Genomic DNA, 24,678 nt, shown 5'->3' with positions numbered 1-24,678 from the left:
GTGAGGCAACAGAGCAGGGGGCTTTTGTCAGCGCTAGTTCTCTGGAGTTGGTTTGGTGTGTCTGGGCTCTTAAATGTAAACATCTGAGATCCAGGAAGTCTCCTTTTGTTTCTTAGGAAAGTTAACATCACCTCCTCTCCAGGTTTCAGTTTGACCTGATCTATAGAGTGTGCCATCGCGCTGGTTCCCGGAAGAGAAAGTGAATGTGATTTTTGCATTGCGTTTTGGATTATGTCAGAAAATAAGCTGTGGCTAACACAAGTTTATGATACTTACAGGTTTTGTTCAGCGAGATAATCTTCACATATGAAAACCTTTCATACAGCATTTGAAGCTTAAATGCAATCGCCAGAAGTAAAAAGCTAACGTTAGGCTTTAACGGACTACATGACTACTCCACGGTCGCATGACTCTTTACGTCACCTCCACTAAGCTTTCAACTGATTTCAGCCGCTTTATTTTAAAAATATTGTATAATGGGGAAATCGGACTGTTTAAGCTAAATAAGAAGCTGTAATGGCGGACTGCCAGCACTCTCGCCTGTTCGGGGGTGATGACGTTTACTGTCCCCGACAGGGTTTGTAGTCGTATTGAGCAACTTGTTAGCATCCGCCTTTTTTACGACACGTAAAAGCTTCAAAATTCACAAGTAGGGTATTTACTGACGTGTTTTATGTCGTAGAACAAAACCTGAAACTTGCTTCAGCTTTTGTTAACCACAGACCTTATTTGAGGCATTTTACCAAAATCTCATTAAAAAAAAATTGACTTTTAGACAAGAGAACCGGAAGTGCTAAAAGCGCTAACGGAGTTCCGGGTTTACTGGCACACTCTATATTAATAAAGTAAAATAATGTTTGTGATGATCTTCTGAAACATTTCATTCACTGCTTTCTGCATTTCAGTCCGACTTTTTCAGTGTCTGGAAACATTTATGTTCAAATATTTGCTGTAAAACAGGTGAGGGCAGGTCTGTGGGGCTGAGGTGAGTTCAGGGTTGTCGCAAGGTATTCTGGGAAATGTAGGGCAGCACTAATTAAACAAGAAGATGAGACACGCTGAGGAAAAGTGGACTCATCAATAAATTAAATTATACTGTATGTAATATGTACTGTACATGTGGGAGCGTTGTTCTGTCAGTGTGCAGCTGACCTGTTCCACACGCTGGTGTTAGAGATCTGCAGCGCAGGTGAGCTGGCGTGGAACCGGGCGAGGTCCGACAGAACTGGAGAGCTCATAAAGCGAGGTCTCGGACGCCGGAAAGATCCCATCATGCACCCTGGCTGTTGAGGAGAGAGGAAACAAATGGTTAGTTAAAAAGCATCATTGGCATAATAATAAATAAAGTATTTCTCCTCTGATAAGAAAACTCATTTTGTAACACTGACAACAGTTAAAGATCCAACTGTAACTTGAATGGATAGCATAATGGTCACTTGGAATGTTTTACATCACGTTTTAATTTATGTTTGACATGACAGACATCATATTTGTTATCATTTTACTATGCCATCAGGTAATTTGATTACAGTTCAACAAACACAGTGACTTCCTGCTCTGAACCTGAGGGGCATCTGTTTTTTTTTCTACTGCTGCACGATATGAGGAAATAACTAATACACAATAAGGTTGTTAAATAAACAGATATTTAAGTGTACTCCGTTTTCTGCTGCTTTCAGAATACTGATAAAATTCAACACATTGTTTCTTCAATTAAAAAAACGAAAGGAAATGATTTCCAGCATTCTTTTATTGAACCAATTGAACTTTGAACAGAAAGGCACCAATAAAAAAGAATGATATTTACATTTTAAGTGCAGTTCTCTACTGACACTCTCCTCCACCGAACTCACAAAATACCTGAGTGCAATATCACAGTCTTTCTGGATGTGCTTATCATGCAGGATGACATCACACAAAAAAAACGATGTGCAGCCCCACTTTTTTCCTGCAGTGCACCAGTTAATACGATAACATTGTTTAATTTAACACATTTTTAAGAGGATGAGGATAAATAAAAACATTGATGTGATTAAACCCTAGAGGAAAAGTCAGGGCCCAGTTGTTCAAAAATGTTTTGCTATCCATGATCAGCTAATCCATCTTACTTTGTGCTGGTTTTTCAAAGCAACATTGGACTGGATCACCCTGATCTAGATAAAAACTTTTCATGACTACCAAATCCAGATAACTGCATATCATGATGTTAGTAGTCTGCCAACAAACACACTGACATTTCTATTTATCGCCAGGGAGAGATCATCACTTTAAATAATTTTTTTTAAAATTCTGACAACTATTTGGGGGATTATTTTATGGCGACAACATCCCAGCATACCTTTTTTTGTCTTGTTCTTTTTCTTTTTAACTTTACTATACTAAAAGGCTTCATAGGTAGCCTAATGTCTACTTTATCTACTGTATTACAGAACAAACCAAGTGCAAAATGTAAATAAAATGCATACACATTTTACATATTACATTTTGTTCACGAAATCCACCCTGAATCCACCCTCCTGCTGGGATCAGGATAGGATCAGGTTTAAAGATCCAACACATACTGAAGGTTTGATCCAGATCAAACCCAAAACTGGATTACTTGATCTAATCTGATTAGAATCCTTTTTTTCCTATTGAACACCCATTTTCATGATTTCTGATCAGATTACTTCTGAACAACTGGGACCAGGGGATCACTAAGGTCATTTGGATTCATCCTCTGGGGAACACGAATGTCTGCTTGAATTAATTTAAAATCAAATTGCTCATCAAATAGGTGCCACGAAAAAACGAAGACAAAACACAAATGTGAACGTCATGGTGGCACTAGAAAGAGAAGAGTGGATTTAGTAGGATTCATCCTCTGGGGAACATGAACATCTGAACAAAACTTTATAACATGCATCCAATTGTTTAAGTGATATTTACAGCTAAAAATTGGATATGTGGTGCTAAGCTGCTTAGTGACCTTAATATTAATCATGACATCCCCACTGATAACGTTCTGTAAACAGTAGTGCTGAGCACGCGCTGCGCTCTCCAGCTGTGTCAGCAGTTCAGGAAAATGGATACTGACTGCCTGTTAGAGGTGTACACTGCACAGAGCAAGAAAAATAAAATTAGAGGGGTATGTATTAACACGCGGGTGATGATTCAAAGTGTTGCTCAGAAGTATTTTGGGACACTAGTTGCTCTTATGTTCCAGTATTTAAAGACCAGACTGCACCAGTGCACTTGCTCACAAGAGCAGACACTGACGTGCGATGTGTCAAAGTACACAAACAGCTTTAATTATGCTGTGGCAGAGACATGAGCACGGATCTGACGCCAGAGAGGGTCAATAACTTTGTAGTTTTTTAACATTACAATGGAGAACAAAGTTACAGCAACATTGTATGAAAAACAGAGATGAACCTATCTAACCAATTAACTCTGGGTGTCATTCTGCTCCAGTTTGTGTCAGTCCAAGGTGAGAAAGAATCAAAAACACATTAAGTAAAAATTAAGTCATCAGTCAGATTTACAGAAGAAGAAAAATGCAGGGGTTGAAGTTTTACTGGAAATGTCGGTAGATGGAGACTTTCTTGTGCCTGTATGGTTGGTTTAGTAGATGGATTTTGATTTGCTGTCAGTGTTTCTATCATTCATCAAATCGCCTTGAAAGTGATCCCAACAACATCCTTCGCCACTGTTGTTGTTGCATAGTTGTGGTGAGGACTCTGTCGTCCACTTAAATTAGAATGATTTTTAAAACTTCATATCTATTGTTCTTGGTGTGGACGGCTGTTTAGTCTGATGTGTCAGCAGACAGACAGACAGGCAGGTAAAGAGACTCTGTGCAGGTTTTACTTCCTGTTGTCAGCAGAGCCGCTTCAGCTTCAGCCGCGTGTGATTCATTTACAAACACAGAAACAAACCACAGCTTCCTGTGGAGCGGCGCTGACCCGAGATCAGCCTGTTTATTTACAGCGCAGAAGTCTTACTCTGCCTCGCTCTCCAAAAACCACAGAGGCAGACAGCCGGGCGCTGCTCTGAGGTCTGTGAGCAGTGACAGCTCACACACTCTGGTGTCAGCACGTTTCAAAGATGTATTTCTGTACATGTGAAGTTTCTCTGAACTGTAGTCAGTTTATTGTCTGTAATATATTTAGTCTCTTTTTTCCCTCTGAAGCCACAGATTTAATTTTGGCAGTGTGGGAAACTTTCAGTCCCTTTCTCTTACATGTTCTGTTTTTGTGATTGACTGAAGTGAACGTGTAGTAAAACAGCAAATATTCTGAGTTAGTTTCACAGGTTAGTTTCAGTAAATAGCTGGAGTTAGTCATGAGTACAGAGTGATGGAGAGATTTGCTGCAAATGAGTCAACGCTTACTGTATGTTGAAGTTAAAGGAAATTGTATACAAATAAGGTTTTGGTGTCTGTGTCATGCTTTCTCCTGCTACTTTGCATTAACGTTAGATCCACCAGAGACAAGAAAACACAAACATACGCGCACAGGAGGAGGAAATACAGCTTATATTTCACAGGGGATTTTTGTCTGGACCAGAAAAAAACATTCACTATCACTATGAGTGTCTGCACCCACAACTGAATGTAACAGGTTCACACCTTCACTGGAGGTTTGGCCGCAAAACATGTACATCAGAAGAGTCTTGAGCATTTACAGAAACAAACAGCTTCACAGCTGCAGAAAAGGAGACGCCTCACTGTTTCTGCACCGAGCAGAGAGAAAGGAGCTGGATATTTCCCGGAGACATCTAAAGACATGTCAAAAAAAAAGTTACCTTAAGGTCCACTTACTAACTTTTTCTATAGTGAATGAGTTTGCTCAGATGTAATGAAGAAAAGGCTGAAAGCTCTGGAAAGAGTGGACAGTAAGTGGACCTGCAGTTAAGATTTTCTTGTGAAACTACTGTTATGCAGGTTGACAATAAACTTTAATGCTCAAAATAAAAGTTGGATTGAGATTCATGTTCACTAATCTGACCGCTCTACTGTTTCTGTACTGTGTTTGCTTCCTCCAGACCAGACTTTCACATCACAGAGCCAGGCCCAGATCTGAGTACACCTGACCCCAAAGTCCAGGTTGTTTGATCAGTGTGAACACTGTGCTCGAGTCCACTTGAAAAGGTGGTCTTGAGTACAGTTCATGTGTACTCGGCTTGCATCAGGTGTGAAAAACAACTGTACGAAAACAACAAAGTTGTTATTTCAGACAAGCAACAGTCAGCGAGTAGAGTCTACCACGAATCTGCATATGCACGCACCATGCGCCTATCTCATCCTCTGAACCAACGGCCATGGGTGATAAAGCAGGAAGACAGGAGAGAGGGTCGCTCTTGACGTTGTCTCCAAAATATAAACCATAGAAGGCATAATGTGAAGCTTGGCTCCAGTGTTAAGGGTCTTTGGATCTTGTGATTGGTGCTCTTTTCTACACTGCAGCGACAACAACAAAAACATGTCACATAGATGATGACGCAAGGGTACACAGACACAGAGAATTTTTTTTTTTTTTTTTAATTTTATATACTTTATTAATCCCCCTGAGGGGAAATTCAATTTTTCACTCTGCTGTCAATTACACACAGGTCCGAACACACACATGCACAAACTGGACCTATACATGCACTAAGTGGAGAGATGTCAGAGTGGGCTGCCCATGACAGGCGCTCCGAGTGGTTGGGGGGTTTGGTGTCTTGCTCAGGGGCACCTCGGCAGTGCCCAGGAGGTGAACTGGCACCTCTCCAGCTACCAGTCCACGCTCCATATTTTGGTCCGGACGGGGACTTGAACAGGCGACCCTCCGGTTCCCAACCCAGGTCCCTATGGACTGAGCTACTGCCGCCCCAAAAATATTACTAATGCGACACCTGAACGACGGGGGATGAGGGGCGCAACCATACCCAGGCATACTGTTCCCTCCGCTGTCTTGTGACTTGAACGGTAAATGCGTACTCCACTGTGGGCGTTTGTCTGTGCAATGAGTGACAGATGAGAGTGAACTGTCAGTCAGTGATGATTAAAAAAACATGCCCACCAGGTGCTGCCCAGCCAATACCTGCAACAGTTGTTTAGCTTGACAGCCAATCAATGGCATTATGTTGGGTATTCGCTGCTGTCGTATTTGTTGTTAGCCATAGCATCGTAGCTATGGCTAAATGTGTGGGCTGTGGCGCTTCGTCCTCTGGAAATCTTAAGAAAAAACGCGTGTCGTTTAAGGTGGAGTGTCTGTTGGAGTATATACAAACAGACGAGCGAACGCCACCGGTGAAACTCTTCAGTACAGCACTGTCTGTAGTAGTAGCTCTGCTACCATTTTTTCAAAGTCAAGTCAAGTCAAACTTTATTTATAAAGCACATTTAAAAACAACCTCAGTTGACCAAAGTGCTGTACAGTTATTGAAATATAAAATAATCATACACAAATATCATAACAAATAAAACAAAGGAAATTGTAAGGGCTCAATTTAAAAAACTAAAAATTAGATTAAAAAAAAGGGAAATAAAAAAGTAAAAAGAGTAAAAACCAAGGATTCTTGCCTAGCAGGGACTGAACGCCAAGGAGAAAAGATGGGTTTTCAGTAATGTTTTAAAGTGCTCAACAGACTGTGCAGCTCTAACCTGGAATGGTAGGCTGTTCCACAGCTTTGGGGCCGCCACTGAGAAGGCTCTGTCCCCACGAGTAGAGAGTCTGGACCGAGGTACTGCCAGGAGCAGCTGGTTTGACGACCTAAGTGCTCTAGAAGTACTGTGAGGCTGTACAAGCTCTGATAAATAAGACGGTGCCAGACCATTTAAACACTTAAAAACAATTAATAAAACCTTGAACTGGATCCTAAAATTAACAGGCAGCCAGTGCAAAGATGCAAGGACAGGACTAATGTGATCACGCCGTTTCTTTCCAGTCAGCAGGCGGGCAGCTGCATTTTGGACTACTTGTAAACGGCGCAGTGCTGACTGGTCAAGACCAACAAACAAAGAGTTACAGTAGTCTAGGCGTGATGTAACAAAGGTGTGAATAACTTTCTCAAAATAATCTCGGGGGAGATATGCCTTTACTTTTGCTAATAGTCTTAGCTGGAAGAAGCTCGTTTTGACAATAGAGCTTATCTGCTTATCAAACCTAAAGTCACTGTCTAAAATAACACCAAGGTTCCTTGCAAAAGGGTGGCAGTGAGACTTAAGGGTGCCAATGGCGCTGTCATACCCATCTAACAGATTTTGTTGGCCAAATAAAATAATCTCAGTTTTATTTTTGTTCATGGAGAGAAAGTTGACTTCCATCCAAGATCGGATGTCATTGAGGCAGTCTAATAAGACCTGAACAGAGGCTTGCTCATTTGTTTTTAAAGGCAGATAGATTTGTACGTCATCTGCAAAGCAATGAAATGAGACATTGTGCTTTCTAAATATGGATCCCAATGGCAACATATATATTGAAAAGAGGAGGGGGCCCAAAATAGAACCCTGAGGCACCCCACAGTTCAGGGGGGAAGAGGCTGAAGAATACTGGCCCAGCTGGACAGAGAAGCTCCTATCTGAGAGGTAGGACTGAAACCACTTAAGAACAGTACCCTTAATGCCCACACAGGTGTTTAAGCGAGACAGGAGAATGTTGTGATCCACCGTATCAAAGGCAGCCGTCAGATCCAGAAGGACCAGGACTGCAGAGCTACCAGAGTCAACTGTCAAAAGAAGGTCATTTAAAATTCTTAAAAGCGCCGTTTCTGTGCTATGACGTGACTTAAAACCAGACTGGAACTTCTCGGAAATGTCATTTAGATCAATAAAAGACTGCAGCTGTTCATTAACCACCTTCTCCAAGACCTTAGAAAGAAAAGGAAGCTTGGAGATAGGCCTAAAGTTGGATAAAACTGTGGGGTCAAGATTATGTTTTTTGATGAGGGGCTGGACCACAGCATGTTTAAAGGCAGCTGGGACACATCCAGACATCAAAGATGAATTTATCAGATCCATAACACAGGGCCCAATGATATGGAAAACGTCCTTAAAAAGACGGGGTGGGATGCTGTCAAGAGGACAGTACGAAGGCCTGAGGTGCTGGACAATATCAGTTAAAGCTGAGAGAGACACTTGTTCAAATGTGTCAAAAACAGCAGGGCAATTGGGAAAGATGGCAGGATCTAATGCAGACGGCAAAAGAGAGGACCTAATATCAGAAATCTTGCCAATAAAAAACCTTAGAAAATCTTCACACAGTTTAGGAGAAGGAACAACACCATTGTGGTCACAGGGGTTTAAAAGAGTATTTAAGGTATTAAAAGGTATTGTTTACATGCACTCATTGCACTGCCTGGCCACTAATATTTTTTGCCCGGAAAATGTTTTTATCCAGTACAGTGGCACTGTCTGTAGCAGTACAACTACAATTTAAGTTTGCATTCAGTTTTTGATCTAGCATATTATATTTGTTGCAGTTTAGAGGCCTAAAGTAGTTGGCAATTACTATTTAAGAGTGTAACTTATTGTTTGCACTTTGTATTGCCATCACTCTTAAATGTTTGTGTATTGTCTCCAAGTGACTTTTATGGAGCACATTTTTCTCTTAATTGTTCACATTATGGCAATAAATGCAAAATCTATTTTGCCAAAACAATGTTTTGTTATTAATTGTAACTGACCTAGATATTCAGTAGTTCATGTTGTTAAAATAATCTTATTATTAATCTTTATAGTAATATTCACTTGTAATGATATTTGGGGTTGAAGAGGTGATGCCATGGCACCGCTATGTGGATGTAGCGTGTACGCGTCAGATGTCGCCCACAGTCGCTCAAGTAGGTGATCAGAGGAGTTGAATGTCTGCTCAGGAGTTTTCAAAATTAGAGGGAACATTGCTCAGGCACAGTGTGAATCAATCACACCTAATATAAACACACCCTAAAACATCATATGAGGAACTCTACAAAAAGACTTGATGACCTCAGAGATAAAACATCTTTGTCTAAAATGGCTTGGACACATTTTACAAATGCTCCCAGAGGGGGTGTCCTAAATGTCTCTCAAACGGACACCACCAGGGAAAAGGAAACAAGGCTGACCAAAGATCACCTGGCAAAGAGCTGCTGGAGGCTGAGCTGCTGGAGAAGAGTGTCTCACGGGGTAAGGGACAGCTAGCTGCTATGTGATATGTGGAGAAACATTAACAATGCCTTTTGTACAAAAGAGGGCCAAGAGTCTAAGTAAATAAAAAAAAGTCCCTTTTCTTCCTTCTTTTTACTTTACATTCATTAATTGGATTCATGAAGTGTCGGGATGAGCATGAACACTTTGCTGAAGCTGAAACACTCTCCACCAGTGTGATCACCTCACATCCTGGCATTTATTTGTGACACGTACAGCACGTTCATGTCTATTCTTGGACATCCATAAGGGAACATCTCCAAGATCATTAAAGCTCAGACATACTATCCACACTGAATGTTCCCGGGGAGCTGCCATCACACGTACGTGCATGCAGTTCTATTTATAGTACAATTGACAGTTCACTTCAGCCCCCAGCAGTAAACTGGAGGGCTGTGGGGTGAGCTCACCCACGTCCCATTGCCTTGACTGGGGGGGAAGTGAGGTCTCAGTCTGGTTGTTTTGGTGCGCACCCCAGTGTGATTGCCCAAACGAACTACACTTAGAGGGCAAACGAACTTGACTTGAATTGAACCGAACCAAACAGGGCAGGTGTTAAAGCACCTTAAAACTAACTTCACCGTGGTGAGGTGGTGACTTAACAGCAGTGACGTGGAATTGTAGCCTGCAGCTTGTTATGCTTACAGTCCCTGAGGTCACAAAAATGGGCTGCACTCAAACATGTACACAGGAGTCTATTGGACCCTTGCTGACGTTTGGATGACAACATTTACTGGCAACATTTGCTGCATGGAATCTCCCCCTACTTCAACTGTCCTATTGAATAAAGGCGAAAAAAGCCAAAAAATGTATTACAAGTGGCTTAGTTCTGACCTTCAGCCTTCAACAAGTGGAGCATCAAGTGAGTGACATCACTTACCCAACGACAATACACCTCAAACCAGTGAAACAACACACAGAAATGGCCTCATGCATCACCAGAGTTAATAACCTCAGATCAGCAGTGTTTTGTGTTTAGGAGTCTCGACCCTAAGCTCTGATTTCTCCTCCTCAACCTCAGAGACGCTCCCATCCTGCAGGCCGGGTCTCTGTCCAGGATGCCCAGGTGGCTGATGGGATCTCACAGCCCAGTGTGTGTCCCACAGGCTCTCGCTGTGCCGTCTCCTCTGATCACAGCCAATGGGAGGCCCCGTGCTGACCATCAACACAAACACACTATTGTTTATTCGGCTGCGTTCCTGCCAGAGACAGAGGAGGTCAATACATACTGATCTCTCTCTCCGCTGGCAACTGAAGGAGACGAGGAACAACAAGGAGAAACTAACTCGACACCTCCTCGTCTGTAGAATCAAAAAAACAAAACTTTGTGTTCTTCTGCTGTAACCTGGAGACAGCTGGATTCTATTTTACAATATTTCCACGTTCAAAATGCATCCTCTAACGAACACAAACCAAAAGAAAAGACAGCGTTTAAATTGTTATCACTTTCTTTAAGGTTCTTCCATGATAAGGTTCCTTTCCAAAGACTACATCAGTGTTGCACTACAGGTGTTCAGTACATGCACTACTAAATCTGCACTGCTGGATCCTCAAACAAATGCTACTGGGTGTTTAGCTCCACTAAGAGCTCTGTCGTAATCTCAGTGTGATTCACAGTACTTTACATTCTCTTTAAAAGCTTACTGAAAGACAAAAGCCACAAAAACAACGTTAAGCTTTGTTGTAAATTGGGTTGCAAAATAAAATAAAAAATCAAATTGGGATTATCTTGACAGATATTGTAATTTCAATATACACAGAGCTTCCTGTTAAGAGTTGAAGATCAAATCATGGGTTGAGGACCCCTCTGTCGACTGAGGTCCCGTTTATACGACAACGATTTCAACTGAAAACGGTTTACACGACAGTGGCGTTTTGGGTGCCTGAAAACGCAACGTTTTGAAACGGGTTCCAGAGTGCAATTTCTTGGAAACGGCACCGTCTCCGTTGTCATGTAAACTTGCAATATGCAGTTCCTCTGAAAACAGAGACTTTCGCACATGCGCATTACACTTACAGTCACTAGGCATGCACGAGAAAGTCGACCATCACAACAACAATGGCGGACTCCCGAGCTCTGCTTGTGCTGCTCACCCTGTTGAATTTATCAACGCTTCATCCCCATCATAGTGTAGATTTACTGTAGCAACTCCACCTCGTCGTCCGTCCAGACAAACTTTTGTGCGGTTGCCATTTTGTTTGTTTATACATCGCCGCTCTGTGGAAGGAAGCGTAAGCGTCACACCGCCGACTACTGGTCTGGCATGTATACTGCAGCGTTTTTGGTCATTTTTGCGGATCCGTGTGCACGGCGATTGTTATCAAAACGTTGTCGTCTAAACGTGGAACATTTTTCAAAACGAAAATGAGAAACGATTGTTTTCAGTGGATCGTTTTTGTGTAAACATGGCCTGAGATTGCTTCAAGTCAGGCAGTCGTTTTGTTTTGTTTGGTTTTGTTTTGGGGTTTTTTTGCTAGTCAGTGTGCTGTGCAGTGTACTTCTGAGGACATTTTGATCCCCAGGTTTTGCCCCAGAATGAGCACTCTTGACTTTCATGCTACTCTTTGGTACAGACAGCTGCGGACACAATGCAGCAGCACAGAGGAGGAGAAACTTTCCACCATAAGACTCCGGGGTAACTTAATCTTCTCTCTTCTGCTTGGAGTGGTGAATTTACTCACAGATACTTAATACTACTCAGTTTCTGGTTTCTGTTTGATATCTAGTGTCAACAAAAAATGTTGATGTACATTTCTGATCAATCGTTAGCGCCATTAGCTCGTTCACTATATTACGTGAAATCGGTGGAGCAGTTTCTATTTAAGCTGAATGTTGGAAATAATGGTGTTGAACACTCTTGACGAAGGTCCAGGAGGACTGAAACGTTAGTGTTTAAAGAGCAGTGTGCAAGATTTTCTGTTCAAAGTCTCAAGCGACACTTTCCAATGTACCTGCATCTGAGACAGTTGGATGTGCGAATAGCTTTCTTCAAACCAACTGACTGAAAATAAATGTAAAAAATTATGATTATGTGATATTTGCTGTTGTGTGTACCAAACAAGTATGTCACCTTATGTCTTGAATATGATTTGTAGGAACATCTGTAAATTGTAGCATCTACAGATAGTCTGGATGTGAGGTGTTTAGGGGACATCTGTAATTTGTAACTACTGAAAACAACCTGGGTTACACTGATATTACTAAATTGCATTAACAGGTGGTAAAACTTCTTCTCCTTCGATACTTATGTGAAGTATGAATTGAATTTTCTACATAAAGTTGGAAAAAAAACTTCTGTTATATTTCCAGCAGATTAAACGATTCGTAGCAGGTGGAACCACTTTAAGTTATACAGTACTCTAATTACATGCTTTGGGTCACGTAAACACACATCTTACCGGACCACTTAATTCAGCATTTATGTGAACAGTTCAATTGGAATTTCTTATCAGGATGACTTCAATCAGATTGAAGTGATATGGTCCATGTAACCGCAGCTGCTGATTAAAGAAAAATCAAAAGAAAAATCTGAACAGTCTGAAAATGGAAAAAGGTGGTGAGGTTAGCAGCTCGTCACCCAGATGAGTGTGGGAGGGTGCTTTGAACAGAGTGCGTGTGTGTCATGCTTTGAACAGTGTGTGTGTGTGTGTGTGTGTGTGTGTGTGTGTGTGTGTGTGTTCAGACCATGCCAGGGACTACAGGTTGTGTGTGGGAACGGGACCATGTGTGCACAGTTCACCACATGTAGCGTTCACAGGATTTGGTGGCGTTAAGACACACACAAACACACACACACACACACGCACGCACGTACACGTCAGAGTTACAAACTTTGCTGAACGTCTCTCTGCGTCTCGTTGCGTCAATCAATAAGAGCGTCTACATTTGAGGAGATTATTCACTCAGGGAATAAAAAAAAAAAAACACAACTGTCTCACCTTCTGCTTTGCATAAGTGGGCCTTAGGCGTCACCATGTGTGTTACTGTCACCATGACGACCCATCTGGTGGACAGTCAAAAACCAGTCTTCAAAAGAAGGTCAACCCCCCTCCTCGCCATCACCACCACCACCTCCTCACCCCTCCCTCCGTCACATCCTCCTCCACTGATACATGATCCATCAGTCTGTGATGTTGAGTTCAGTCCAGCAGACATTTAGTGACGACTTCAATCATCTTGTGTAAATTTAATTTCACACATCAGTCTAAATAAGCACAGAGTCACTTTCACATAAAGTCGTGACGACAACACTTTTGTCACACTTCCAACAGCAAGAGTTTTAACTGATTGTCAACATCATTTAATAAAATCCTCGTCTTCTCGTCCTCTCTGAGTCAGATGTTCAGACTGATTCCACTCATGTCTGTTAGGGCTGCAGCTAATGACTATTTTGACAGTCAAATAATACCCCCCCCCCCCCCCCCCCCTTTTCCTTAATGTAAAAACTACAGCAGCATGAGGTTAATCGTCCAGCCTTTCTACCACTTTAAAGAGGATGACAACGAATTAAAAGCCAGCATTCTCTGTGGTCACATTAAGCTCAACCACCTGCCAATCACAATCCAGCTTATGTAGCTCACCTGACAAACCAAACCGAGCTCGACTCAATCAAATCAACTTCAATCTGTGGCTCTCCACTGAAGGAAACTCATCACACATTAACAATACATCTCCTGAAATTATCTAAGCTAGAAAACAGAGTGTTGTGCTGCAGCTTGTTGTGCTGAGCTGTGTGTGTTATTGTGTAAGTGTTAGCATGTGGGCTAATCCTATAACAGAAGCCCCCTGTCATGAGAAAGTACTCAGAGAGACTAATGCAATTACAGTCCGAGACAGAGGGAGAGGTACAGTGTGTATATTCTGAACCGGGATAATTTCTGTGAACTCCAGTCAGAAGACAAAGGAATACTTCACCCGCAAAATGATCATTTGTGTATCAATTACTCACCCTATGTTACGCCAAATTGCCTCCACAGTGAATGAAGAATCAAAAAAAAAGGAGTCTTGATGAACTGAAGTCACACCAAAACTATATCAAAACATCTGTTTACAAACAACAACTTGTGCATCATAATCTAAGTCTCATTTATCCAGTCATATGCTCAGTACTTCCCAAACAGACGACCCTTTCTGAAAGGGAACTGAACAAAGTGAAACTTATCTATGCTCTCTTCAAAGCCAGACTTCATTGACAAAAACAGTAATTTTACCTCGCTGAACACAGGAGCTGCTGGTCTACCTGTACCTCGATCAGTGAGTTTGTTTGTGTTATTGTGTGACTTTGGGGTTTTAAAGGGTTCGTTCGGATTCACCAAAGTCACATAATAACACAAATAAACCAAGTGATTGAGGCAGTGGTAGAGCAGTAGCTCATGTGTTCAGTGATGTTAAATTACTGATTTTGTCAATGGAGTCTGGTTTTGAAGAGAGTATAGATACGTTTTAATTTTAATTTAGTTTTAAATGGTAATAAAGTTATGAAAATGCATGTTTGAGAAGTACTGATAAATGAGACTTGGATTATCCTGCATGAGTTATGTGAGAGATTGTAAGTAGATATTTTGATATAATTTTGCTGCTGTTACACATGGACCCCTGTTACATTCATTCATCGGGAATTTTCTTAGTTTTTTTATTATTTTTTCAACATGGAGGCTTGCAGGAAAAACAGTTTTCTTCACAAATTCAACATAACACAAGGTGAGTTATTGATGTACAAAAGGTAATTTGGGGGGAAAAGTCATGTGAGCCCCCTGTGACTGTCACGGGTTATAGTATTTTCCAGTATTTATTGATGGCAGCATACAGTCAGTTGCTTGTCAATTACTGAAATTATAAAGTCATGGGAAATTGATTTGATATCTCGATGCAACACAGTGATAACATCCCAAACTCTTTGCTTCTTATTAATGTAACAGTTTTATTATGTAATATAATAAAAACAATTGAGGTCAATTTTAAAAAGGGTTTGAACCCAGTGGTGGAATGGAAGTACTGGTGTTGTCAAAATGATTATCGATACATAGATTATAAATATTTGAAACCGTTTAAATATTTATTTTTCTCAGTACTGATATGCTGGTACAGGAAAAGAAAAGTCGTTGTAATGGCATAACCTTGTAATATTTATCTTTTAATTAAGTTTAAATTTTATGCCCTCATTGTCAATTTTTCCCTGCAGTATCAAAAAAGAATTTTCTTATTTTAAAAGGTACTGTATCAAATTTAGAAATTCCAGTGTCGTGGCAACACTACAAAGCACATTTATTCAACTCAGAATTTTAGCTACATGTACTTTACTTCTTTGTTTTTCATGCTACTTTATACTTCTACTCCTCTCCACTACAATAATTTGACGGCTTAAATTACTAGTTATAAACTCTTAATGTGTTTTGTGTGCAAGACGTAAAGCTTTGTGATAAATTAAACTCCACAACAGTTTAAACAAGTCCAGCTGAAACCATCTTCCATTAATAAATTAGTTGATTGACAGAAAATGAATGTGAAGATGTCATTTTTCCTGTAAAAACATTTCGTGGTTCCAGTTTCACAAATTTTTCCGTCTAATAATATTCATAATTGTAATGTATTAGTGATAATGTGGAGGTTAAATGAACATTGTGAAGGTGTCACTTTGGATTCTGGCTTATTTTAACAAACATTTCCCAGTATTTTCACTATTTTTACAAACCAAACAAGCAATCGATTATTGAAGAAAATATTGTGCCGATTAATCCATATTGAAAATAATCATTAGTTAATAGTTGAAAATGAGCTCCACCTGAAACAACTACAACAGCTAAATCCTGCTTTTGCAATTAATGATAATATGAGTCATAATCATGTAATGAGAGCATATATGACAGTATAACAGTCAGAGGGGACAGTTTGATACTTAAATACCTTAACTACAATCTACTGATTATACTTACATATTTTTATTTATTTATACAGTTTGGTATTAGTACTTTTACTGAAGTGTAGATCTCCATGTTTACTGGTTTTAAAAGGAAACTCCCTGAAAATCCCTTCAAGATCAACAGTTTTCAGTGACATTATATTTTTAGGCAACCTTCCTGCTTAGTAATGTCCTATGTTTCGACAATATCCACATAATTAAAGGAAATGGTTATATTTGTACATCTGAAATTACAGTAATATTAAGATCAAAGCGCTCAGAGTTTCTTCAGTCTACATGTGAGTCACAAACTCCGAGCCATCCTGTCACTGCATTGCATTCTGGTCTTTTTCTCCTCATGTGGTCAAAGAAACTGGACTCTGTAATTGTTCTTCTTCTCTGGTGGATTTCTCCCTGCACCACTGTTAAATGTGGCGACTCCAGACAGAAGCCAAAACCTGATGTTTGAGATCACTGGGACATTTTCTGATAGAAAACTCGACTCCGTGGCTGCTGAGAATATCTGACGTAACCTTGTCCCAAAGTGATGATCAACAGGAAAAACTAGCAAACATCAAACTACTGAATGGTGCCAGTGATGAGAGGAACATCAGTAATCTATATTTATTGTTAAATAGTCTACAGAAACTTCTGGCTACAGATAAAAGTCAGAGGACGATGTAGGCCTGTTTTGAAGAACTAAACTACCTTTAGGTCTAGCTGCAAGAACTTAAGTATCTCGAGAAATACCTACAAGACCTAAATCCACCTTTAAGTTGATTTCTCCAAGATTTAAACTACCAGAAGGTCAAACCACAAGTAATAAACTTACCCTTAGGTAGGGCTGGTACCTTGCAGGTGTCTACCAAAATAACCTGGTACCAGGTTCTATCGAAACTTTTCCTGTCAAACGACACCTGCACTCAATCCTTTAGTACCCAGATCTGGGAAAAAAGACTATTTGTGTGGTTGTGCTCACAGCCTATCTCCACAAGCATTCTTTCATTCAATATGACATGTGACTGGGTATAAACCATACAGTCTGCAGTGTGTTAAAGTTGAGCATGATGTACTTGACAGAGTTGGCGGTTTACGCAACTTGAATGCTTCCATTCACATGATGGGTATCCAATAGTAGAAAGAAAAGTAGGGGAAAAGAAGGTAACAAATGCCTACTATATTGCTATTGGTCTCACTTCAAGGGTACTGGTGTTGGTACTGCTGTCGTATCTTTTAAACAATACCGACTTAGGTCTATCTATAGACTCTAAACTACCTGTAGGTCTATCTGCAAACCTCTAAACCTCATCTTGGTTGTCTAGAAGATTGAAACAACCAGTAGCTTTTTCAATAGGAACTAACCTATATGTGTCTACAAGAACTTAACTACCTGCAAGTCTGTCTACAAGAACAAAACTACAGAATGAAAAACTGCAGACTTTAAATTACCCGTGGCTTTTTCTCCAGAATCTCAAGTACCTGTAAGTCTGTCTAGAACTACCTTTAGGTCTATTTGCAAGTCTCAAAACCAAGTGTTGGTTGTCTGCAAGATCTAAACAACTTGTAGGTCTCTCCACCAGCACAAAACGCACTACCCACAGGTCCATCTTCAAGTTTTAAACTACCTGTAGGTCCGTCTAAGACCTAAACTCTCTGCAAGTCTATCCATGGACTTTAAACTACCAGTAGGTCAATCTACAAAACCTGAACCACTTGTAAGTCTGTCAACAAGAACTAAACTCTTGTAGGTCTCTTTACAAGAACTATACTGCATGAACAGACTATCTACCTGTAAATCTGTCTGCAAGACCAAAACAACCTGTACGTGTGCAGGAACTAACCTACCTGTTGATCTATATTCAAGATTAAACTACCTGCAGGTATGTCTACACAAGTACCTACAAGTAGATCTATCTGAAGACTCTAAATTACCTGAGGGTCTACCTTCAAGTTTTAAACTTCCTGTAGGTCTATGTATATATTCTAAACATGTCTGTAGGTCCATGCACAAGATTCTAAACCACATGTTGGTTGCCTACTAGACCTTCATCCACCTTAATCCACCACACCAAAATAACCTGTAGGTCCATCTTTGAGTTTTAAACTACTTGTAGGTCTATCTAAGATCTACCTAAACACTCTTACCTACCTGCAGGTCCAACTACAAGTTCTAAAGTACTCTCTTCAGAGGTCTTTGTACAGACTATCTACCTGTAAATCTGTCTGCAAGACCTAAACAACCTGTAGGGGTGTAGGAACTAACCTATCCATTATTCATTTTCAAGAACTAAACTTCCTTTCAAGACTACTACCAAGTCTGTCTACAAGAACGAACTACCAGTAGGTCCATCTGCAGACTCCAGATTACCTGTTGGTCTATCTTCAAGTTTGGGTAGACCCAGAGGTCCATACACAAGATTCTAAACCACATGTTGGTTGCCTACTAGACCTTCATCCACCTTAATCCACCACACCAAAATACTCTGTAGGTCCGTCTTCGAGTCCTTCTATCTAAGGTCTACCTGTAAACTCTAACCTACCTGTACAATGCAACTACAAGATATTGATTCCCTGTAAGTCTATCCACAGACTTTAAACCACCAGTGGGTCCATCTACAAAACCTGAACCACATGAAAGTCTGTGAACCAGAACTTGTAGGTCTCTTGACAAGAACTAAACGACCTATAGCTTTATCTACAAGTTTGAAACAGTAGACTGTACTGGAGCTCCATCGGCAGGATTTAAACCACCTGCAGGTCTATCTACAGTCTCTAAACTACCTAGAAGTCAATTTACAAGGACTCAAACATATTTATAGCCTATACTTTTACATTCTCCGTGTACTTTTCAGTTAGTTTGAGAATGTTAAAGTGTTTGTTTTATGTGATTCAACAAAACAACTTGCCATTCATGCAGAACTGAAGCTTCCCCTGGTTTTAAAACGCCTGTAGGTTTGTTTGTGCAGGTAAATTAAGCTACAAACTGCCACCACAGTTGTGTGTCATGCTGACAGGATGTGAGCCTCGTGGTCTCGGTGTGTGTGAACTCACCTCTGCAGACCCGCTTCAGTCCCGATGAATAAAAAGTCCTCACAGGAGACAACACAGCCCAACGTGTAGAAACGCAGCTCAACGCCGACTGCAGCGCCTCATCTACGGCTCTCATTCTGCACACATCGCTCCAGTTTCCGGAGACAGCAAACAAACAAACAAACAAACAAACAACTAAACAAACAGTGAACAGTTTGTTGTGAGTACACTGTGTGTGTCAGACCACTTCCTCCAGTCAAACACTGAAACTGAGAAAGTCAAACATTTCTCTGCTCTGAGACCAACTGCCGCTTCTGCCGCCGCTCAACAGGCTGCTGAGGCTGCGGCTAACAAGCTAACGAAGCTAACGGCTCACACTTCCGGTTACAGCCTTCAAAGTAAAAATCCAGTTTATATCTGTTTAGTGGTAAAGGAAGTATTCGGTTATTTTACTGCAGTAAAAGTACTGTAAAAATACTCTGTTACGATAACATTTTTTAAATGTACTGTTATTGTTGTCTTATTTTCATGTACATGAAGCATTTTGTAACTTTGTTTAGATAAGTGCTATACAAATAAATAATAATAATAATTAGTACTAGTAGTAGTATTGATATTATTATTATTATTTATTGTTATTATTATTATTATGTAGCATAAGGTCAATAATTTTACATTTTTATGCACTTTACATACTCAGCATATTACAAGCATATTGCACATATTTTTAATGAATATTTTTACAAATTTTACTTTCTATAATTTTCTATGTTTGACATCAGCACTTGCACAAATCGCAGTCTCCCCCACTGCAAAATGAAATAATGAAGTCACACACAGGCTAATATCACAGTTAAAGTTCAGTGTGTGTACACAAGTTTATTTGCTAGTAACAACATAAGTAGGGTGGTGGTGTTATCAGATTATTTATGGTGTGATATGACAGTAATGAAGGATCATGTATCAATACAACACTGTAGAAATAAATAAAAGTATGTAAGTATGTATCAGTAAATTAAGTTTTGTGACTGTTTGATCTCATTAGATGATTCTGATTCATGCACTAATGTAAAATCAGGATTTTACTGTTGTAGCTGGTTGATGTGAAGCTCATTTGAACTATTAACTGATGATTATTTTCATTATGGATTCATCTGCAGATTGTCGTCTCTATTAATCAGTTGATTGTTTGGTTTGTAAAAAATAATGAAAATAGTGAGAAATGTTCATCACAATGACCCGGAGCCCAAACTGACACCTTCACTATGTTTGTTTGCTTAACCTCAACATTATTTATAATACATTGTAATTAATAACATTTTTCAAAGAAAAGGTTGGTGAAGCTGGAGCCATGAAATGTTTTTATATAAAAAAAGACTAGTAACTGATGTTTGGTTTGTACATGTAATGCAGTAAAAAGGTATAGTATTTCCTTTTGAAATGTAGTTAAGTAAACGTGGCGTACACCTTGATTTGTAGGTACACTACTTGACTAAATATACTTAGTTACATTTTACCACTGTCACAACATGTAACAACTCAAGGCAGCTTTATATATATATAGAGCACATTTCGTACACAAGGGCAATTCAAATTGCTTTACAGAGCAATAAAATATAAAACATTACAAAGGATACAGAAAAAAATGAAGAGAAAAAAGATATAAAAGGTAAAGTTAATTACTAAGTTATTTACAATTTTAAAAAATCACAATTAAAATTAACAAAAGTGCAGACAAGAGGTGCAAAAACAAAGAGAGTATTTAAATTTAAGATTAAAAACTGAGTTTAAAAATAAGGTTGCGGTTGTTACAGGGTGGAGAAGGCAGTGTGAAACAGATATGTTTTTAGCTTTGATTTAAAAGTGGTCAGAGTCGGGGCTGTCTAACATCATCTGGGAGGTTACTCCAGATTAACAGAATATAAATACAGCTATTGTAGAACTTCTTACTTCCTGTGTCATTTACTCAAGTGCTGTACTTAAGTACAATTTTAAGGTACTTGTACTTAACTTGTGTATTTCCATTTTCTCCTACTTCATATTGTACTTCCCTAATCTCAGAGGTGAATGTTGTACTTGTTACTCCACTACATTTGTCTGACAGCTTTAGTTACTTTGCAGATTCAGATTAATGATACAAAAGATAATGTATTATAACTGGTTAAGATAAGTTCGCATCAGTCAAGCCTCTTACTGAAGTAAAGGATCTGAGTACTTCCTCCACCTCTGATTGTCTCCACATAATTTCACTTAACTCAGTTAATTATAGGTTCTTCGTCTGTGGTTTCCTTTTTCAACCTTCAGGATGTTTCCTGTCGTCTGCTGGTGTCCAGTTCCTTATTATAAATCTGACTTTGAGTTTGTGTTTTCTAAAAAATTACAGGTTTAATGCTTCACATCAGCATGTTGGCATTGTTGCTGCTGATGTTAGTATTTAGCTCATATCACCACTGTGTCTCAGTTCAGCCTCACAGACTCCATTTTGTCTTTTCTATCCGTCAGACATTTAGAGTTGTGTTTCTGCAGTCTGACTCTGGGAACTAACCGACTTCTCCTTCTCCTCTTTTTTCAGGAGCTGTCAGAGTCCTGCTGCTGCTGCTGTCAGTGAAAACAGAGGCAGTGAGCTTGTTGCCTGGTGAAAGTTTGGGAGCGTCCCTCACACGGTAAACAACAATTACAGAGCAGCTCAGTGGTGATGGCTTGTTTTGGCTGCTGCTGTGGGAACAAAGTGTTTCTGCTGGTTTTCTGGGTTCACGTCATCAGATTGTCATGTTCAGCACGACTCTCTTTTCTTTAGCATTTTAAAGTCACGGTGATTTCATGAATGATTGTCCATTAGCTCTCTGTGCAGTATGTTTGTAGTTTTCTTGTTTTTCTATCGGGATATATTCATTTCCATCGCGGATCTGATTGTGTATTTCATCTCTTTGCAAAGAACTGACATTTGATTTAAAATGTGTTGTGTAAAAACACTCAATCAATTAATGTGCTGATTATTTTCTCGATAAATCATCAACAAAACTAAAGTGTCCCAAAATCCAGTTATGTTCTTAAATTACTTGTTCTATCTAAAACAACAGATGTTTTATTTAAGTGATAAAATCTCACTTTAAAAAACATTTTTGCCTGTAAAATGACTAAAATGATGAACTGATAAACAAAACAGTTCATTTTCTTTCAATCTACTAATTAATTTATCTTTATTTATTGATATGTGACCACCTCTGTTAGTTATTCATATGGAAACACTCTGATTCATTTAATCAAATCTCTAAAATAAAATAACTACTGTACCACTGGTGTTACTACTTTTATTGTGAAAGTACAAACTTAACTTCCGGTACCGCTCCGATTTCAGCTTGACTCAGCATCCTGGCTCTTAAAGGATAATTGGATCAGAAAACTTCATCTCATGAATATTCATGATGTACTCACAAATAAACATGAGAGGAGCTTCCACCATGACAACAAAAACATAAAACTTAAAAAGTTTCATGCTTTTTTATGCTTTAGAAAAAAATGTTGTCTTATGACAGTGGAGACATTTTAAAGTTTAACTTCCTGTTGAAGTTTTTTGTTAAGTAAAGTCCATTTTTTTCCAAAAAGACAAAATCACAGAGTTTCTTTTCCAAGCAAATCCTCAAACTAATGATTAAAATCTCATTTATGAAGAGTCTGTTTTATATTTATAGTCATGTTTTAGAAAATAAAAAGTTATTTCAGTCTTGAAAGGAAGAAAGGTTCACCAGTGTGTGTGAGTCTACAGAAGGAAACCACAGTCACTCCTCAGAAACAAAAAATGTGCTTTATTTATTTTAAAAAAAACTGCTGCAGCTGATTCCAGAGCAGTGTTTTCTCATCAGTATAAAAGAAGCTGATGTGAACAGAATATTAATTATTCAGTGAAGTCACACAGCGCTGCGGGAGCTGCTTTCAGCCCAGAGACAAAGTTAAACTCCTCACTGAACCCTCTTTTAATCTGTGAAGGTTAACCCTTTACTGTTGGATAAACTCCATAAAATCTAAAACAAAGACAGTTTTGTTCAGCAAAGTTATCCAGATAACTCTGTATAGATAGATAGATAGATAGATAGATAGATAGATAGATAGATAGATAGATGATGCTAATACTTTTACTTAAGTAGCATTTTAAAGCATCATACTTTCACTGGTCATGGAGTATTTTTACACCGTGGTATTACTACTTTTACTTCAACAAAAAATCAGAGTGCTTCTTTTATCACTGACTGTTTAATAAGCAGATTTCCCACTTGTCCAGGTTTGAAGAGGTATAGTTTTTTGTATTGATTGAAGTTACCAAGATATCTGTGCTCTACCGGGTCAAAGGTCAGATTGTGGGTGTGGGTGTTGTGGGTCAGATTTTGGGTGTTGTGGGTCAGATTTTGGGTGCTGTGGGTCAGATATGTCCTTGCAGCAGCTGGACTGCAGCGTCCTTGTTGTGCCTCCTGGCCTCCTGCAGAGGAGAGCTCCCCCACCTGGTGGAAAGACAGAACTACATCACACACAGTTTCCTCCACAGGTAAAAGTAAGGATTATAAACCAATGTATCACCTCCACCAATAAACACTGGATAATCTAAATAAGGAGGAGACACCTGAGGCGGCTGAGTTCCTCCACCCATCCACTGAATGGAAAATTTTGTTTGACAAAAAAAAAAAAAACTGATTCCATTATTTTGGTTTTGACTGTAGTTTAATTTGAAGGATGCTGGGCTGTAGTATTAATGTTTCATTTCTCTCTGAGGTGTTCCTGCACAGTTATGAACAAACATCCAAACATACTGTAGATACAATGCCTTAAACAGTCTTTTTAAAAAGTCAAATTGTTTTTTGTTTGTAATTTGTGTCCCTTAAGACTGTATTTTCTTAACATGAGTGCAAAATTGAACCAGTGGAGTCAGAATATCTCAACTTGTTTCAAGTATTTCCCAATTTCAAGTTGCATTTTTCTTGTTTCTTGTGCAGCGTCCTGCCTTTTTCTGTATTCTCTTTCAAGATACTGAAACTCAACTCTGGAAAAATGACTGAAACAAGATGATTTTATTGGAAAATGTTGAAATATTCTCACTTTTTAAAGGTCAACTAAAGACAGAAATGACTCGTGAAGATGGAGATTTTTTTCCTGTGAAATTATTTCATGGCTCTTGTTCTATTTTAAGCTGCAGTCTGACGCACAGTCCTCTGATGGTTATAGACTGTGTTCAGCAGGTATCATCTCACCTGTCCCTTATAGTTACAGACTGTGTTCAGTAGGTTACGCTCACCTGTCCTTGAGGGCGGGGTTCGCTCCTGCGTTCTCCAGCAGGAAGCGGATGACCTCTGTGTGACCTTCAGCAGCTGCCACGTGCAGAGCCGACCTGCCGTCATAGTCGACAGCATTTACATCCACTCCAGACAGGAAGTACCTGCAGAAAACCACAGAAGAGATACTGTACTGGCAGTTTCTCCATCCTCAGAAATCAGTGTCTTTAAACCCATTGTCCATTTTGTATTTACATTTTATTCATTTTTATAATCAAAGACAGGATTTCTATTTGGCTCATGCAGATAAAACAAAGCTGAAGGTCTCATTAAGCTTCTG

The 24,678-nt window shown here is 39.5% G+C and overlaps 2 protein-coding genes across 2 annotated transcripts in view; both read right to left on the bottom strand.

Annotated features, from left to right (window-relative positions):
• LOC126408343 (proline-rich protein 5-like) overlaps positions 1-19,408 on the bottom strand; it is a 41,102-nt gene extending 21,694 nt beyond the window's left edge. Inside the window, exons 1-2 of the mRNA XM_050073846.1 lie at positions 19,099-19,408; positions 1,153-1,283 (exon numbers count right to left, since the gene is read on the bottom strand). Of these exons, the coding sequence (XP_049929803.1) occupies positions 1,153-1,274 (122 nt within the window). The 5' untranslated portion in view covers positions 1,275-1,283; positions 19,099-19,408. The remainder of the gene's footprint in view (positions 1-1,152; positions 1,284-19,098) is intronic.
• Positions 19,409-22,891: 3,483 nt separating this feature from the next.
• The window catches only part of glsl (glutaminase like), a 28,489-nt gene continuing 26,702 nt past the window's right edge, over positions 22,892-24,678 (bottom strand). Inside the window, exons 20-21 of the mRNA XM_050073829.1 lie at positions 24,362-24,502; positions 22,892-23,573 (exon numbers count right to left, since the gene is read on the bottom strand). Coding sequence (XP_049929786.1) covers positions 23,495-23,573; positions 24,362-24,502 — 220 coding nt within the window. The 3' untranslated portion in view covers positions 22,892-23,494. The remainder of the gene's footprint in view (positions 23,574-24,361; positions 24,503-24,678) is intronic.

This window comes from Epinephelus moara, chromosome 20 (assembly GCF_006386435.1).
Source record: "Epinephelus moara isolate mb chromosome 20, YSFRI_EMoa_1.0, whole genome shotgun sequence".
Lineage (NCBI taxonomy): Eukaryota > Metazoa > Chordata > Actinopteri > Perciformes > Serranidae > Epinephelus > Epinephelus moara.
The sequence above is the reverse complement of the archived record's forward strand: the minus strand, read 5'-3'. Positions and strand labels throughout refer to the sequence as shown.